At 37.6% G+C, this 16,778-nt stretch overlaps 1 protein-coding gene across 3 annotated transcripts in view; it reads left to right on the plus strand.

The window, feature by feature from the left end:
* The window catches only part of BMPR1A (bone morphogenetic protein receptor type 1A), a 144,011-nt gene extending 127,233 nt beyond the window's left edge, over positions 1-16,778 (plus strand). For all 3 annotated transcript variants that reach the window (XM_025284878.3, XM_044942389.2, XM_025284877.3), the window contains exons 8-13: positions 1,161-1,305; positions 5,526-5,718; positions 8,109-8,406; positions 11,556-11,731; positions 12,737-12,867; positions 12,955-16,778. In XM_025284878.3, the coding sequence (XP_025140663.1) occupies positions 1,161-1,305; positions 5,526-5,718; positions 8,109-8,406; positions 11,556-11,731; positions 12,737-12,867; positions 12,955-13,080 (1,069 nt within the window). In that variant the 3' untranslated portion in view covers positions 13,081-16,778. The remainder of the gene's footprint in view (positions 1-1,160; positions 1,306-5,525; positions 5,719-8,108; positions 8,407-11,555; positions 11,732-12,736; positions 12,868-12,954) is intronic.

A 16,778-nucleotide genomic window follows, 5' to 3' on the forward strand; every position in this document is an offset into this window, starting at 1 on the left:
GAAAACCTCATAATTCACGGGGCTCTGGTTATAGCACTCAGAAGGGTCTTGCCTCAGTATTGGAGAATAATTAGCCAGCTGTCTGACTTGGGACAGATGGTGAGCCCTAGGCCTATGGTTTCCTCTTTTGTAAAAAGGAAACACTACAACTTATCTCTTAGGAGTTTAATAAAGTTGAAGTTCACGGAACAGTGCCTGACACACTGAACATCAATAAAAATGAGCTGTTTTTTTTTAAAACATGTATCAACATGGATAAATATGTAATACATAAGTTTTTGTATACAAGATGTAAAATATTAATACAACATATGCCATTTATAGAGATTAGTATCCAGAGGAAAAATTTTGTGTGTGAGTATATACTTTTTATGGTAAAGTATAAATACATAGATAGGAAGGCTATAGCCACCTTCAAGAGTGTTTGTCTCTTAGGATTAAAAGAAGAAAATGAAATTATCAGGGAAATTTCAAATATTTTAATGTTTATTTTAAATATATCATACAATTATAGCTTAATATTTATTAAATTTAAATGGTTTACACATGGGTGCTAATTAAATTAATCTCTAACTGTTTAAATGTTTGAAACATCTCATAATTTGAAGTTTTTTTCAAAAACCTTTAAAAATATCAGAATGAACTTGTTTGACTTCTTTTCCGTAAACTCCTTTTCCCTTCTTAAAAATGGTAGTATATTTATTGTTCATTATGACATAAAACTACATTTATAAATTCAAATGAAAAAACATATGTAAAGCAGAGAATGGATATTCTTACATCCCCAACAATAGCTGTTATTTAACTTGCTAGATACCCTTTCTAATCCTTTCAGACAAGTATAGATACATATAATTTTAAACTGTTTATAGTGAGGGTGAAACTTTACATGCTGTTTTTTAATCAGTTTTTTTCACTTGCCAATGTACCATGGACGTCTTTCCATTTTAAGGTAGTATATAGCTCTCTATTTCAGAAACTCTATCTCTGGACATTATTTTAACAGAGAATATATTATTCTATGATCAGACTCATTTGGTTATGAACCCATGTGATGAAGGAATGATGATAGTGTCAACAACCTCGGGATTTTTCTTACCTTAGAATTTTATTGTTTTAGAATTTTAATGTAGTTATCTTCTGCTCTTTTAAAATAAAAGACATTATTGCAAGAGCATCTCAAGCAGACGCCGTTACAATCGTGATCTGGAACAAGATGAAGCATTTATTCCAGCTGGAGAATCATTGAAAGACCTCATTGACCAGTCACAAAGTTCTGGTAGTGGGTCTGGACTACCCTTATTGGTAAGCTGGAATGTCCTGGAAGCATGAATGGTTTACTGATACAGAATGTATTGTCATATGGTGGTGTGAAAGTCGCTCAGTACAGTCCATGGAATTCTCCAGGCCAGAATACTGGGGTGGGTAGCCTTTCCCCTCTCCAAGGGATCTTCCCAACCCAGGGATCGAACCAGCTCTCCCACGTTGCAGGCGGATTCTTTACCAGCTGAGTCACAAGAGAGATGGTTAGAAGATTAAATTAGTTGAAATAAGAAAGGATAGGCAGGTAAGGAAGAGCCGCAAGCAAGGTTCAGAGAGAAAGTGTGTTCATGAAGCACTGTGTGAGTGTCAGCATTAGCTCACACATTTTTAACAACCATCTTGAGGAATCAGGTATAAAATTCTTTGCATTTGTAAGGTTAAATTGATCGATTGGGAGAAATATAACTATTTCAGATTCTGAAATCAAGGAGAAGTTACTCCCACAGATCATCTTCATAAGAAGAACTATACTTCTTATACTTCAGTACAAAACTATATTACGGGAATACAATTCATAAAAATAATGTTAAAGGGAGATGTAGGTAATTCTCAGAGAGTTATATGTATAGAAATATTTGGATTTAAAGGTAAAGGGGATACTTATAATAAACACTAGATACTCAGATTTTAAATGCTTTCTTTGGTTGCATGTGTTTAAATCATTGATGTCTAATTTTAAAATTCATTGAATCAGGTAATTCTGTCATTAAATTGGAAAGGTAAAAGTAAAACTGTCTTCATATGTGAACAGCATGATTGTCTACATAGAAAATGTCAAGAATGATAATGTAAAACCACAGCAACCAATAAGTGAGTTTATCAAGATTGCATAATAAGGTCTTTGTATAAAAATCATTGAATTTATATACACTGTCGACAAACAGGGATTAAAGTTTTAAAAGCAGTATCATTTAAAATAGCATTAAAAACGGGAAATATTTTGGAATAAGCATGACAGCATTTATGTATGACCTGTACACTTATAATTAGAAAACATTGCCAAAAGAAATTAACAAAACCATTCATAAGGAGATGTATATATATATATCCTGTTTTTGTATCAGAAGACTCAATATTAAGATTTCAATTAGCCTAAAATTGATTTATAATTTCAATTCAGTCCAAATCAGAATCAGAGCCAACTTTTATAGAAATTGATGAGTTTATTTTAGTGACTATTTGGAAATGCAGAGGACCTAGAAGAGCCAAAACAGTTTTGAAAAAGAGGATTCGCTACCTGATTGCTGGGCTCGTTGTGAAACGACAGTAGTCAGCACTGTTTAATCCTGGCGTCGGGATAATGTGTACGTCAGGGGAACAGAGCAGAGTCTGAAGATGAACATACACGTTTGCGGTCAGTTGATTTGGATACCACGGTCAGGAGGAGGAGAGTGTGTTCAGCAAATGGTGCAGGAAAAATTGGGTATCCATTTGCCAAAAGGTGAATCTTGACCCTTACCTCACTCCATATACAATACAAAATCACCTTGAAATGGATTAAATATAAAAGTACAAAACCTTTAAAAGAAAATGTTTTAGGAAATTATTGTAACTTTGAAGATTTCTTAGGACACAAAAGGAAAAGTCATTTAAAAAAATGATAAATTGGTCTTTCTTAAAATTTAAAACTTTTCCTATTCAGAAGATACTATTAAGAAGATGAAAAAATAAAGTCACAAACTGGCAGAAGAGTTTTGGTAAAGAATTTGTGTTGCAGAATATATGAAGAATTTTTACAACTCAGTAATGAGTCAAAAAACCCAGTCTTTTAAATGGACAAAAGATTTGAACAGTCGCTTGCCCAGAGAAAATATAAGGATGGCAGATACGAACAGCACGTGAAAAGGTGCTCAGCGTCATCAGGGAAATGCAGGTTAAACACAGTGAGATACTACTGCACATCCACTAGTTTGATGAAAACAGCGCATTAAGTGTGGAAAAGAAGATAAATCACCTGGAAATCGCATGCAACGCTGATTGATGTGTAAAATACAGCTACTTTGGGAAACAGGTGGATAGTTGACTTTTAATACAGTGAAGCAGTCCCTCTGCTAAGTGTTTGCCGAAAAGGTACGCAGGGACTTCCCTGGTGCTCCAGTGGTTGAGAATCTGCCTTGCAGTGCAGGGGACATGGGTTCAATCCCTGGTTGGTTATCTGAGATCCCATATGCTGAGGGGCAGCTAAGCCTGCAAGCTGCCACTGCGGAACCTGTGCGCAGCAGTCAGGAGCCTGCATGCCACAACCAAGACACAACGCAGCCAAATAAGTGAATTTAAAAAAGAAAAGATATGTAGACATGTTCCGTAAAAAGACTATGAAAGGTCATAGCAGCTTTATTTATAATGAGTTGTAGACAGCCTGGGGACTTCCCTGGTGGTCCAGTGGTTGAGACTCCGTGCTTCCACCGCCAGGAAGGCAGGAGTTGGGGAGAGGTACAGATTCGATCCCTGGTCAGGGAACATTCCACATGCCATGTGGCCTAATAAACAAACAAGTAAATGTTTTCAATTAAAAAAAAAAAAATTTGTAAACAACCCAAAAATCCATCCGTTGGTAAATGAGTAAATTGCAGTACGTTCTTAGAGTGGAATACCGCTTGTCAGTAAAAAGGAGCAAACTACTGATACGCACAACAGCAGCGAAGTGCATTTCAGAGTATTTTATGCTGAACGAAAGGAGCTGGACACAGAGGCTACTCACTGCGTGTTTCCATTTATGTCATACTCAAAGCTGTAGGGACAGAAAAGAGATCAGTGATGCAGAGACTGAAGGTAGTGGAGAGGGAGTTGACTTTCAAGCGGTAAAACTTTTTTGAGTTACAGAAATCCTCTACATCTTAACTGTGATGTTTGGTTGTGGTTACATGACTGCGTACATTTGTCAAAACACGTTTTCAAAGAGAGTGAATTTTATTATATATAAATTAGACCTCAGTAACTCTGACTTTCTAAAAAGAAATCACAAAAGGATCGTGTGGCAAGTGGTACATGAAGTGAGGCAGCTCGGACGCTCCTAAATGGAGCCCATTTCGCTGTTTGCAGCCTGGACCGCGGTGTCGGTGGCACTTCATTGGACTGGCCGATAACGGTTCTGAAAAGGAAAGGTCGCAATTTATGTGCTTCTTGCATCCAACAAATACTGATGAAAGCAGTGTTGTACTAAAGATGTTGTCCTATATAAATATCTGTGTTCTGTGAGTCGTGGGGCATGGAATTCAAACAAATATATATACAAGTAGTTACAATTGTGCTAAGTGCAGCAACTGAGAAATGTATATGTGCTATGAAGTTCTTGAGAGAGAAATAATACTCCTAAGGAAACTACACATACAAAAAGACTGAGAGAGGAATGAGCTTGACTGAATTCTAAAAATTGAAACAAGGTAAATAAGAGGGATGCGGATGGGGATTAGAGTGAAAGATCAGGCGGAAGAGTTAGGCAAGGGCCAGATCCCAGATCAAGGGATCTTACGTACAGACTGAGTTGAACATTTTTAACTGTCATTTTGGATTTTGTGACATGATAAACCACCCCAAACGTCAGTGACTTGCAACAACTAACGTTGATTATTTTTCATGATTCTGTGGGTCTTCTTGGCAGTTCTTTTTCTGAATTTGTTCAGCTAGACCCAAATGGTAAAGCTTATGTACATGGCCAGTGGTTGGTATGATTTTACTCATTTTGGTTACAGAGTGCCCTAAAATGGCAAGAAAGGGCAAATCCCAATGCACAAAGACTTTTCACTTGTTCTATTAATACTTTTGCTGTTATTCTTTTGCCCCAAGCAATTCATGTAGCCAAGTCCAGAGTCTGGGCATGGAGACTACCCAAGACTGTGTGTGCTAGAAGGGGAATTATATTGACCATTTTTGCAAACAGTCTGTCACACTGACAGATTGTTATTTTGTGATTTTAGAATATATTGTACATTGTTTCATCTCCTTCTGAATACAGTACAGTCTTCCCTCAGGATTTACCTGAGGGGTTGGTTTCAGGATCCCTGAACGTACGAAAATGTACAGATGCTCAGGTCCCTTACAGCCAGCCTTCCATATCCAAGGATGCAGAACAGATACAGAGGTCGCCTGTATAGATGTTAATATTGGAGTTGGTTGGTTGTGTACACCATGCTTTCTGACGGGTTGGCCTATTAACCACTTTCTCAATCTTAGTACTTGTCATTTTACTTTTTCCTATGAAGGTTCAGCGAACTATTGCCAAACAGATTCAGATGGTCCGGCAGGTTGGTAAAGGCCGATATGGAGAAGTGTGGATGGGTAAATGGCGTGGTGAGAAAGTGGCAGTCAAAGTGTTCTTCACCACTGAGGAAGCTAGCTGGTTTCGAGAAACAGAAATCTATCAAACTGTGCTAATGCGCCATGAAAATATACTTGGTGAGTACACAGTTGATTTTAGTTCCATATTCTAGAAGGTTAATGGGATGCCGGTGGAAGCCTAGCTCAAGGGCTTGAAAACGTACGTGAGCTCAGCTGTGTGCATTTGGCTAAGGAAACCTGGTGGAATATCTGCTTTAAATACAACCTAGGCCTGAATGCAGCCAGCCAATCTCCATACATACCTCAGAGGTGTTTTGGGCTTGGGTTCCAGACCACTGCAATAAATCAGATGCAGCAATAAAGCAAATGACACAAATATTTTGGTTTCCAAGTGCATTTAAAAGTTGTTTATACCGTCCTGTAGTCTAAATGTGCAGTTGCATTATGTCTAATAAACAATGTACATACCTTAGTGTAAAAATACTTTTACTGCTAAAAAATGCCAAAACAACTACAACAGTAACATCAAACATCACTGATCATAGATCACCATAATAAGTATAATAATAATGAAAAAGTTGAAAGTTTTTTGAGAATTACCAAAACGTGACACATGAAGTGAGCAAATACTGTTTGAAAAGCGGCTTCTATAAGACTTGTGGTCGGAGTTGGCAGAGACCTTCAGTTTGTTTAAAAAAAAAAAACAACAGTGTCTGTGAAGCTCAATTAAACTAGGTGTGTCCAAATTTATTACCTGGCTGAAGAGAAACAGCAGTGAGTTGTGAATTGGAAATAATGTAGCTTATTGGACGTACTCATATAGTAACCCAAAAAAAGTCTCTAACAGGTAATTTAAACAGTTTTCTAGGTCACTCTGACTATGTGTAGCTTTGCCTCCTGTGAATGGAATCACCCCCACCTCTATGAGATGCAGCCTCGTTTACGGTCTATGCTAGTAGGGCTGTCCCCTCACCCCCGTTTACACAATACCAAAATACCAAAATGATTTGATCGGTATGGCACAGAAACTCATCTGCCTTCCCTGGCTTTCTTTTCAGCCCTTTACTTTAGAGAGTGCATAGCATGTTGCTAATAGTTTCCTACCCTAATTGTGTTAGTTTTCTAGAACTGCTTATTGCAGATGACCACAAACTGTGTGGCTTAAAACAATAGAAACTTAATCCTCTCCAGAGTTCTGGAGGCCAGACGTTTAAAATCAAGGTGTTGGCAGGTCCAGGCTCTCTGAAGGCTTTAGGGAAGGACTCTTCCTACCTCTTCCAGATTCTGGTGATCACCAGCTGACTGTCTTCAGCATTTCACACTCCGTATCTTTGTTGGCACATGTGTTTGTTGGCACTCTCTGTTGGCACATGACCTTTCGCCCGTTGTGTCTGTGTCCAAACTTCCCTCTTCTTGTGAGGATTTCTAGTCATTGAGTAGGTACCCACTGTAATCACCTGAACTTGATTATATCTACAAAGACCTGTCTCCAAATAAGGTCACATTTATAGAGACCTGGTGGACATGAATTGGTTGCAGGGGGAGGGCTAATATTCAACTCAGCACTCTCTGACCTTCTTCTGAAGAGAGGACGGAAAAGAAGAGAAGGAAAGAAAGCCAGTGTCGTGAACTCGCTTGTCAGCGAGCCAGGCTGAAAAGGCGGATGTGATGAGGCGTCGATGGGCACGTGGGCGTCAGCTTAGTTAGGATGGAACTCTTACTTGAATATAGTTAACTTAATTTTTAACTCTTTAAAGTAAAGGGCAAGGAAATTGTAGCTGAAAAGAAAGCCAGGGAAGGTAGATGAGTTTATGCACCATACTGATCAAATCATACCTAGGTTATTTTGCTACTGTGCAAATGGGGGTGAGGGGAGAGACCTACCAGCATAGAACATAGTTAACTTAACCAGTACTTCGGCCACCTGATGTGGAGAACTGACTCATTGGAAAAGACCCTGATGCTGGAAAAGATTGAAGGCAGAAGGAAAAGGGGACAGAGGATGAGATGGTTGGATGGCATCACTGACTCAATGGACATGAGTTTGAGCAAGCTCCAGGAGTTGGCAATGGACAGGGGAACCTGGAGTGCTGCAGTCCATGGGGTCACAAAGAGTCTGACACAACTGAGTGACTGAACTGAACTTTTTAATGTGCCCGCTTTTCAGTTTGAAATGAAGAGCCTTTTCCACATTCCTTCTTCATAGTTCTTGGTGCTTAGGGAATCATGTAGATTAACAACATTCCCTCAGGTTATTATATATGTGATCTTTTTCTTAGTCGTATTATCATTTCTATGATTAAGATTATTTAAATTACAAAAGTATAGACTTATGTGTAAATGACAGATAAAAATTTGAGTAATACATTCAAGAGATGTTGTCAGCTAAGTTAAATTTATATTATCTATAGATGATACCTAAGTTATTCTCAGTATCCTGAATGAACATCTTTTATTCTTCCTAGCCACCTCTGATAACTAACCTTTTAAACTCATTAATTAAACAGGTTTTATAGCAGCAGACATTAAAGGTACAGGTTCCTGGACTCAGCTGTATTTGATTACTGATTACCATGAAAACGGATCTCTCTATGATTTCCTGAAATGTGCTACACTAGACACCAGAGCCCTGCTTAAGTTGGCTTATTCGGCTGCCTGTGGTCTGTGCCATCTCCACACAGAAATTTATGGCACTCAAGGAAAGCCTGCAATTGCTCATCGAGACCTAAAGAGCAAAAACATCCTCATCAAGAAAAATGGAAGTTGCTGTATTGCTGACCTGGGCCTTGCTGTTAAGTTCAACAGGTGAGTGGTTCTTTGCCTGGTGTTTGGAATTATTTTAATCTTCTAAAGATAGTTCAGTTCGGTTCAGTTCAGTCACTTAGTCGTGTCCGACTCTTTGTCACCCCATGAATAGCAGCACGCCAGGCCTCCCTGTCCATCACCAACTCCCAGAGTTCACTCAAACTCACGTCCATCAAGTCGGTGATGCCATCCAGCCATCTCATCCTCTCTCGTCCCCTTCTCCTCCTGCCCCAATCCCTCCCAGCATCAGAGTCTTTTCCAGTGAGTCAACTCTTTGCATGAGGTGGCCAAAGTACTGGAGTTTCAGCTTTAGCATCATCCCTTCCAAAGAACACTCAGGGCTGATCTCCTTTAGGATGGACTGGTTGGATCTCCTTGCAGTCCAAGGGACTCTCAAGAATCTTCTCCAACACCACAGTTCAAAAGCATCAATTCTTCGGCGCTCAGCTTTCTTCACAGTCCAACTCTCACATCCATACATGACCACTGGAAAAACCATAGCCTTGACTAGACGGACCTTTGTTGGCAAAGTAATGTCTCTGCTTTTGAATATGCTATCTAGGTTGGTCATAACTTTGCTTCCAAGGAGTAAGTGTCTTTTAATTTCATGGCTGCAGTCACCATCTGCAGTGATTTTGGAGCCCCAAAAAATAAAGTCTGACAGTATTTCCACTATTTCCCCATCTGTTTCCCATGAAGTGATGGGACCAAATGCCATGATCTTCGTTTTCTGAATGTTGAGCTTTAAGCCAACTTTTTCACTCTCCACTTTCACTTTCATCAAGAGGCTTTTGAGTTCCTCTTCACTTTCTGCCATAAGGGTGGTGTCATCTGCATATCTGAGGTTATTGATATTTTTCCTGACAATCTTGATTCCAGCTTGTGCTTCTTCCAGCCCAGTGTTTCTCAGGATGTACTCTGCATATAAGTTAAATAAGCAGGGTGACAATATACAGCCTTGACGTACTCCTTTTCCTATTTGGAACCAGTCTGTTGTTCCATGTCCAGTTCGAACTGTTGCTTCCTGACCTGTATACCGATTTCTCAGGAGGCAGGTCAGGTGGTCTGGTATTCCCACCTCTTTACCTGTTTTGTATGTGTATTCAGGACAGTGGGGCTCCAAACATGTGAAAAAAAGTAAAGTGAGAGTGCTCGTCGCTCGGTCGTATCCAGCTGTTTGCGACCCCGTGGACTGTAGCCCGCCAGGCTCCTCTGTCCATGAAATTCTCCAGACAAGAATGCTGGAATGGGTTGCCATTCCATTCTCCGGGGGATCTTTCCGACCCAGGGATTGAACCTTGGTCTCCTGCATTGCAGGCAAATTCTTTACCATCTGAGCCACCAGGGAGGCCCTCCAAACATGTATCTGTGCTCATGTGATTATAAATTAGGATTTGGGGGCAAGTTTGTCTTAGTGTTTTGTTCTCATTGTGGTTTTTGTTTTTTACAAAAATTACATCCTACTCTACATATTCTTGGTTTCTTAATTTTTATTGTCTTAGACATCTACTTCAGTTTATATAGATCTTTACTCTTTTTAACAGCAGTATGGAAAGTTTTCCATTTTATAGATTACTATAATATATCCCATCTATGACCCAACTGGTGGACATTAAAGTTGCCTCCAGGTTCAGTTATTGAAAAAGTGCTTCAATGAATATTGTATTTTATCCATATGTAATATTCCAGAGTTCTTGTACAAGTATTTCCTCATAGTGGATTTCTGGAGAAGGGGCTAGACAGAGAGTATGTATATATTAAGCCATATTAATACGTTGTCCCTTTGGAAAGTGTATGTCAGTTTATACTCCCATAAACAAGATTTATGTATGCCATTGCTTCATCACTACTTGATATTGTCAATATTTTTAAACAATAAGAATATCACATTTTTAGGAAACCATTGAAATTGTTTTAATGTTATAACTCTAGAGTACAGCAGCCATTTCACATTTCAAAATTCATTTCAGGCCATAAAATTAAAGTATATAATAAAGCAAACATCAAAAACTTTAATCTTCTTCTGTCATTATTACAGTTTTCTATCCTATTTTTTTTTTCTATCAGGGGAGTTTTTATTGGCTCAAGTATTCATCAGATGCCATTTAAGAAAATATAAAGTACATTATATTGACCTCCATTTCAGAATAGTTTCCAGAATCTTAACAGATCTGGGAACCTAAAAAAAAGTCATTCATGTCTTCAAACTCTAAAATATACTCCAAAAATTAAAAAAAAATAAATAAATATTGCAGTATGATTGTGTAAACGTGGCTCACAGTAGAACTAAGTTGGTTGTGGACCCATGAAGAAAAAGATGTGACCCTAGATCACAGAGGGTCACATGAGAAAGAAAAGCAAACAACGCCTCTCAGTGTTCACATTTACTCATCCTAGGACATGATTCGGAGAAGGCAGTGGCACCCCACTCCAGCACTCTTGCCTGGAGAATCCCATGGACGGAGGAGCCTGGTAGGCTGCCGTCTATGGGGTCGCTAGGAGTCAGACACGACTGAGCGACTTAGCAGCAGCAGCAGCAGGACATAATTTTCTACCACATTTTATATTCAGTACTCTTCTCTTTCTTAGAGAGACACAGAACTTGCTGCTGCTGCTGCTGCTAAGTCGCTTCAGTTGTGTCCGACTCTGTGCGACCCTATAGACGGCAGCCCACCAGGCTCCCCCGTCCCTGGGATTCTCCAGGAAAGAACACTGGGGTGGGTTGCCATTTCCTTCTCCAGTGCGTGAAAGTGAACTCACTCAGTCGTGTCCGACTCTGAGCGACCCCATGGACGGCAGCCTACCAGGCTCCTCCATCCATGGGATTCTCCAGGCAGGAGTACTGGAGTGGGGTGCCATCGCCTTCTCTGAGATGTTATATAATATATAGCATATATTTAAAGGGTATAATACTTGTTTAAAATCCAAAAGATGTTAAATTTCAAAATACACCTAGCCCCAAGGATTACTGATAAGGAAATGTAGACTTATTAGATAGATTTTATTTAGTTGTGTATATAAAACACACACACACGTACACACAGAGAGAGAGAGAGAGACAAATTCTGACTGTCACACAATGCAGTGAAAATAGAGAAGAAACGATTTTCTTTTCTCTCAACCTGGGCGTTTTCTGTCTTCTGCTTCAGTGACACAAATGAAGTTGATGTGCCTTTGAATACTAGGGTGGGCACCAAACGCTACATGGCTCCAGAAGTGCTCGATGAAAGCCTGAATAAAAACCATTTCCAGCCCTACATAATGGCTGACATCTATAGCTTTGGCTTGATCATTTGGGAAATGGCTCGTCGTTGTATCACAGGAGGTAGGAGTTTCAGTAGCATGTTTCTGGTTATGTCTGTATACTCATCATTCAAAAAATAACAGCTTCAGCTCTATAATTGAGATGTCACCTATGTCAGGGATCTCCAGTATCACTCACTGGTTCTGTAATTGCGTTAGGACTCCCAGGATTCAATGTATAGTTGTCTTCATAGCAAAGATTTGTTACACTGAAAGGATACACATCAAAATCAGCAAAGGGAAAAGAAAAGGCCCATAGGGCGAAAGTTCAGAGGAAATCAGGCACAAGCTTCTGAAAGTCCTTTCCCAGTGGAGTCACTCAGGATGTGCTTAATTCCCCTAGCAGTGAATTGTAAAAATGTGAAATATTGTCATCTAGGGAAGTTCATTAGAGATTTAGTACCCAGAGATTTTTTTGGAGGCTGGTCACATGGGCATCCTCTGCCTGGCATGTATCAAAATTCCAAACTTCTAGAAAGAAAGCAGGTGGTCAGCACAAATTATATTGTTTGCACAAATACTCTAGTTACAAAGGCCACCCTTTTCATTTATATGAGTAGAGAGAGCTGTTTACCAGGCAAGTTCCCAGATACCAGCTAAGTGCCAATCTTTGAAGCAGGCCTTTTATACAGATAGCAATTTCGGGTCTGCTTTGTTAACTCATTTCTACATATACATTGTCTTTCTACTGCAGAAAAAAGACTCTACTCATTTATTAGTAGAAGCAACTGTGTACATAAAAAATAAGACTAAAAATTTAGGTTGAATGGTTCACTTTGCTTATTTTAAGGGATATTGGCATGTTCAATATGGACAACTATGGTGGGGATATAGAAAATAATCAGATATTTAAAAAGAAGAGTAGAACATACATCTACTATTAAACGTGAATCATCTACTCAGTAGTCTCCTCTTCTTTATGGGGGAATCATTTTTAGTGCCTTAGTTCAGTGACAAGTGCTGAGCGGATTGATGTATTTTTCCAGCCACCATTTTTGTGCCCACTGTGTGTTCTCACTCACTACAGGAATAGTCGAAGAGTACCAGTTGCCATATTACAACATGGTACCCAGTGATCCATCATACGAGGATATGCGTGAGGTGGTGTGTGTTAAACGTTTGCGGCCAATTGTGTCTAATCGATGGAACAGTGATGAAGTAAGTGGGGTTCAGTCCTCTCAGGAAGTGATTGCTGAGTGTTGCCAAAGACACTTGGTCACTCATGACATTCTCTTTACTTTTCAGTGTCTACGAGCAGTTTTGAAGCTGATGTCAGAATGCTGGGCTCACAACCCAGCCTCCAGACTTACAGCTCTGAGAATCAAGAAGACACTTGCCAAGATGGTTGAATCCCAAGATGTAAAGATTTGACAGATAAAAAGTCGTGAGGAGAGATTCTAGACTGCAAGAACTGTTTTCACCCAAGGAATGGGTGGAATGAGAATGAGGGTGTTAACTTGGTTCTCAGACTCTCCTCACTACACCTTCACAGGCTGCTAATACTAAACCTTTCAGTACTCTGTAGAATACAAGCTGGGAACTTCTAAACACTTCATTCTTTATATATGGACAACTTTATTTTAAATGTGGTTTTTGATGCCTTTTTTTTATTGGATTTTTATGAACTGCATCAAGACTTCAATCCTGATTAATAAGTCTCCAGTCAAACTCTGGGTACTGAATTACCTGTTCATAAAATGGTGCTTTCTGTGAAAGCCTTGAGAAGATAAATGAATTCAGCAGAGATGGAGAAATGTACACGTTTGCCTTCTACCTGAAAACAAGTTAATCTATTTGTATTCTACCTTTAAACAGCCTATGGATTACGATCTGTTTGGGATACAGTACTGCTCAGTTTATGATAGCTTGTCATGCCTTGATGATGGTGTGTGTGTGTGTGTGTGTGCATACGTGCATACCAGAGTTCCTCTGCTGCCATTTGAATTAGAAGAAAATAATTTGTGAATGCACAGGAAGATATTGGTGGCTGTTGGTTTTGTGCTTTAAAAATGCATTATCTGACTGAGATTTGCCAATCGCATAAAAGCCATTTACCTTGCAAGTGAGCTAGCTTCTCCACCAACTTTATTTTTTAACATTAAAGTTAATATAAAGGCCAAAAGGAGTAAAAAGTGTATGTAAATTTGGACTGTTTTCCTCCCACCACAAACTTTTTTTTGTTAATTGTTATTGTCATGAAAAGCATCCTGTCCAAAGTTGGAACTTCCAATGCCATGAACCTTCTAAAGAAAACACTTCTTATTGAAGTGAATACTAATTAATGAATTTGATAGCAATGTAAGTGCCTATAACCATGTTCTGTATTCTTTATTCTCAGTAACTTTTAAAAGGGAAGTTATTTATATTTTGTGTGTAATATGCTTTACCTGCAAAATACTTGCTTCTTTACAACCATATTTTATACATGTACATATATTCACACTATAGAAACCAGCTCATGCGTACCTCATATCCCATCCTTAAGGGAAAAAAATTAAAAGATCATCAGAAAAATATATAAAGTAGAAACTATATGTAAAATCTTCACAATTAATTCAAAGCAGTATATCAAATCTAGGCCTTTGTTTAACTTCAGGTGTGCACGTTCATTAAGATGCCATCATCTCAGTTCTGTTTATGAAGGGATCCTCAAATTAGAAATTTCTATCTCAAAAGTTAATACATATTTATCATCAACTATTTTAGACACTTAAATCATTTAAAATTTTTAGTTTTATGATTTCGGTTTCATAAGTTTGCGAAGACAGTAAAGAGTCAGGCAAAAAGTTCAATATCTAGTCAGTACCTACATCTATACCATACAGCTGTTATTCAATAACATATTTGAATATAATACATATTTCATGGATGCCTTGTTTTCCCAAGGAGTAATTCTGACCTATTTATTATATTTCTGTAATGCCTTTTAAATATTACTGTCTTACTCGGAGCAAACAACTCATGGATGCATAAAGTGAGAATTTTCTTGCATACAGCATAAAATAAATGTGATTATTATAACAACATAGTGAAAAAAAAAAAACTTCAAAGTGGAGGAATCAGAGCCCGTATCTGTCCATTACCAAAAATGTGATTGACATTTAAGGATGAAGCTCTGTATTCACAAATTTGAAACTTGCTCTGGCAGTTCTGACCAAGTTCAGTACTTTGCGTCTGACATAACTCAAGTTTTGAGTGTTCATCAAGATAAGTAAATTGATATATTGATAGTACCCAATAACTTGCTCTTTGAGAATGTTTTCCCCATCACTATACTGAGAAATATAGGTGTTTTAATCTAACTTGCCATGTAATTTAAGACTAATTATGAGCTCTGATCTAGTTAAAGTTAACCTTGATTTATTCTTTATTTGATAACTATAAATCTTGAAAATAATTTGTCATCCTAATAAAGGAAAATGTAAAGAAAGCTGAACTATTCTTAGAAATGTTAAAATATTAAAATACTATGTGGAAGCAAAAATTCCAGGTAATAGATGACCATTATAATTTTTTAATTAAATTGATCTATTAAAAATGATATCAAGGACTAACTGTAGAAACTTGTTCAATAAAAATATTTTCTAACAAAAGATGTTTTTTAATATTAATGGTCTTTAAAGAGCAAATGATGTCATATTTGAAATTCTAAAGTCTACAAAAAAGCTGCATGAAACCTATTTTTTTCCTCTCCTTCTTTTACTCTTATTCTTAAATATGAAGTCAGAAACTTAAAGAGTAAAAGAGGAAGGGTTTCATAGCACCTTAGATGATTCGTAAAACCCTTGAAGTCGTTACTTGGCCCTGCTTACAACTTAGCATCTTAAAAGTTTGTGGCTTCTGTCTCTCATCCCTTTAAGTAAAGCATAAAAACAATCAAAAAACCAAAGCAACCTGAAAACTTCATCTTCCCTTAAAAAAAAGTCTCCTTTTGAGTTCTCTTTCTGCTGGTAAATATCTCTAGAATCAAAGGCATACTGGCATTGACTTCAGTGTGTCTATTCGAAGCTTTCCCTGTGTTTCTTATTGGACAAGTTTCTGAAGCATAAAATTTGAATCTGGTTTCTCTGGAATTGTTTTCACAAAAGATACTGCAATCACCATTTTAAATTGCCTTCCAATTTCAGGAATGTTGTTGACCTTAGAAAGTGACTTAAGGTTTTTGGAAATGATGTTTTCCTAGAATGTGCCAGATTTTTTATTTATTCACTGTATAAAAAAATATTTGATATCTTTTTTCCCCCAGATGCTTTGCTTTTGTTTAGAACAAAAATGCAATTCAGTGTTTAAAGAATCATGCATCTCTAAGTTGGCCCAAGATCAAATTTGAATAATTTATTCCAGGCAAGATTTTATAAATTAAATTACCTGTGTTTCATGTTGTTTTGAAATGTTTCTAAATATCTAAGGTAATTTCAACAGAAATATGAATTAATTTTTAAAACATTGTTGCAGCTCTTGTACTGTTTAAAAGTGGTAATATTTATTGCTCGCTTGGGTCAGAAGTTAAAATAGTAGTGTAGCAGTTCATCTTCTTCCTTAGCGCTGTTATGAGAATCACAGTGAAAACTGCAGAGAGAGCTGACATATTCATAAAAGTCAAGTGAAATCTAGGGCAGCGTCACATGAAGTTACGTATAATGATCGTCCCACAAGGAAAGTGTGTGAATACTGCTTTTGCAAAGGCTTAAATATACTGTAATTTTAGCTTGTGCTCTGTACTATGCTTTCAATGGAATTATTTAAGCCCATTTAGTGACTAGTTGTCCTTGCCCATTTTAAAAACTAAAGTGTAGTATATATTGTATAAAATGAAAGTATCATTATAGCTTAATTAGGAAAGTTGTACAGAAACACTGAAAAGGGTTAAAAACAGGCAGTTTTATTATGCAGTTGTAAAACACTAAAAATATAGATTCATCTTTGATATGTAATACACTAAATGTATTTTGTACAGCATCTGGTTTAAAAGGTGCCTTATTAAGTTTACCATTGATTGCTTTGTTCTATATATAGATTACATACAGTGTATCATTTCTAAGTAAATAACCTTATTTTAGTATACTTTA

Source organism: Bubalus bubalis, chromosome 4 (genome assembly GCF_019923935.1).
Source record: "Bubalus bubalis isolate 160015118507 breed Murrah chromosome 4, NDDB_SH_1, whole genome shotgun sequence".
NCBI classification, from domain to species: domain Eukaryota; kingdom Metazoa; phylum Chordata; class Mammalia; order Artiodactyla; family Bovidae; genus Bubalus; species Bubalus bubalis.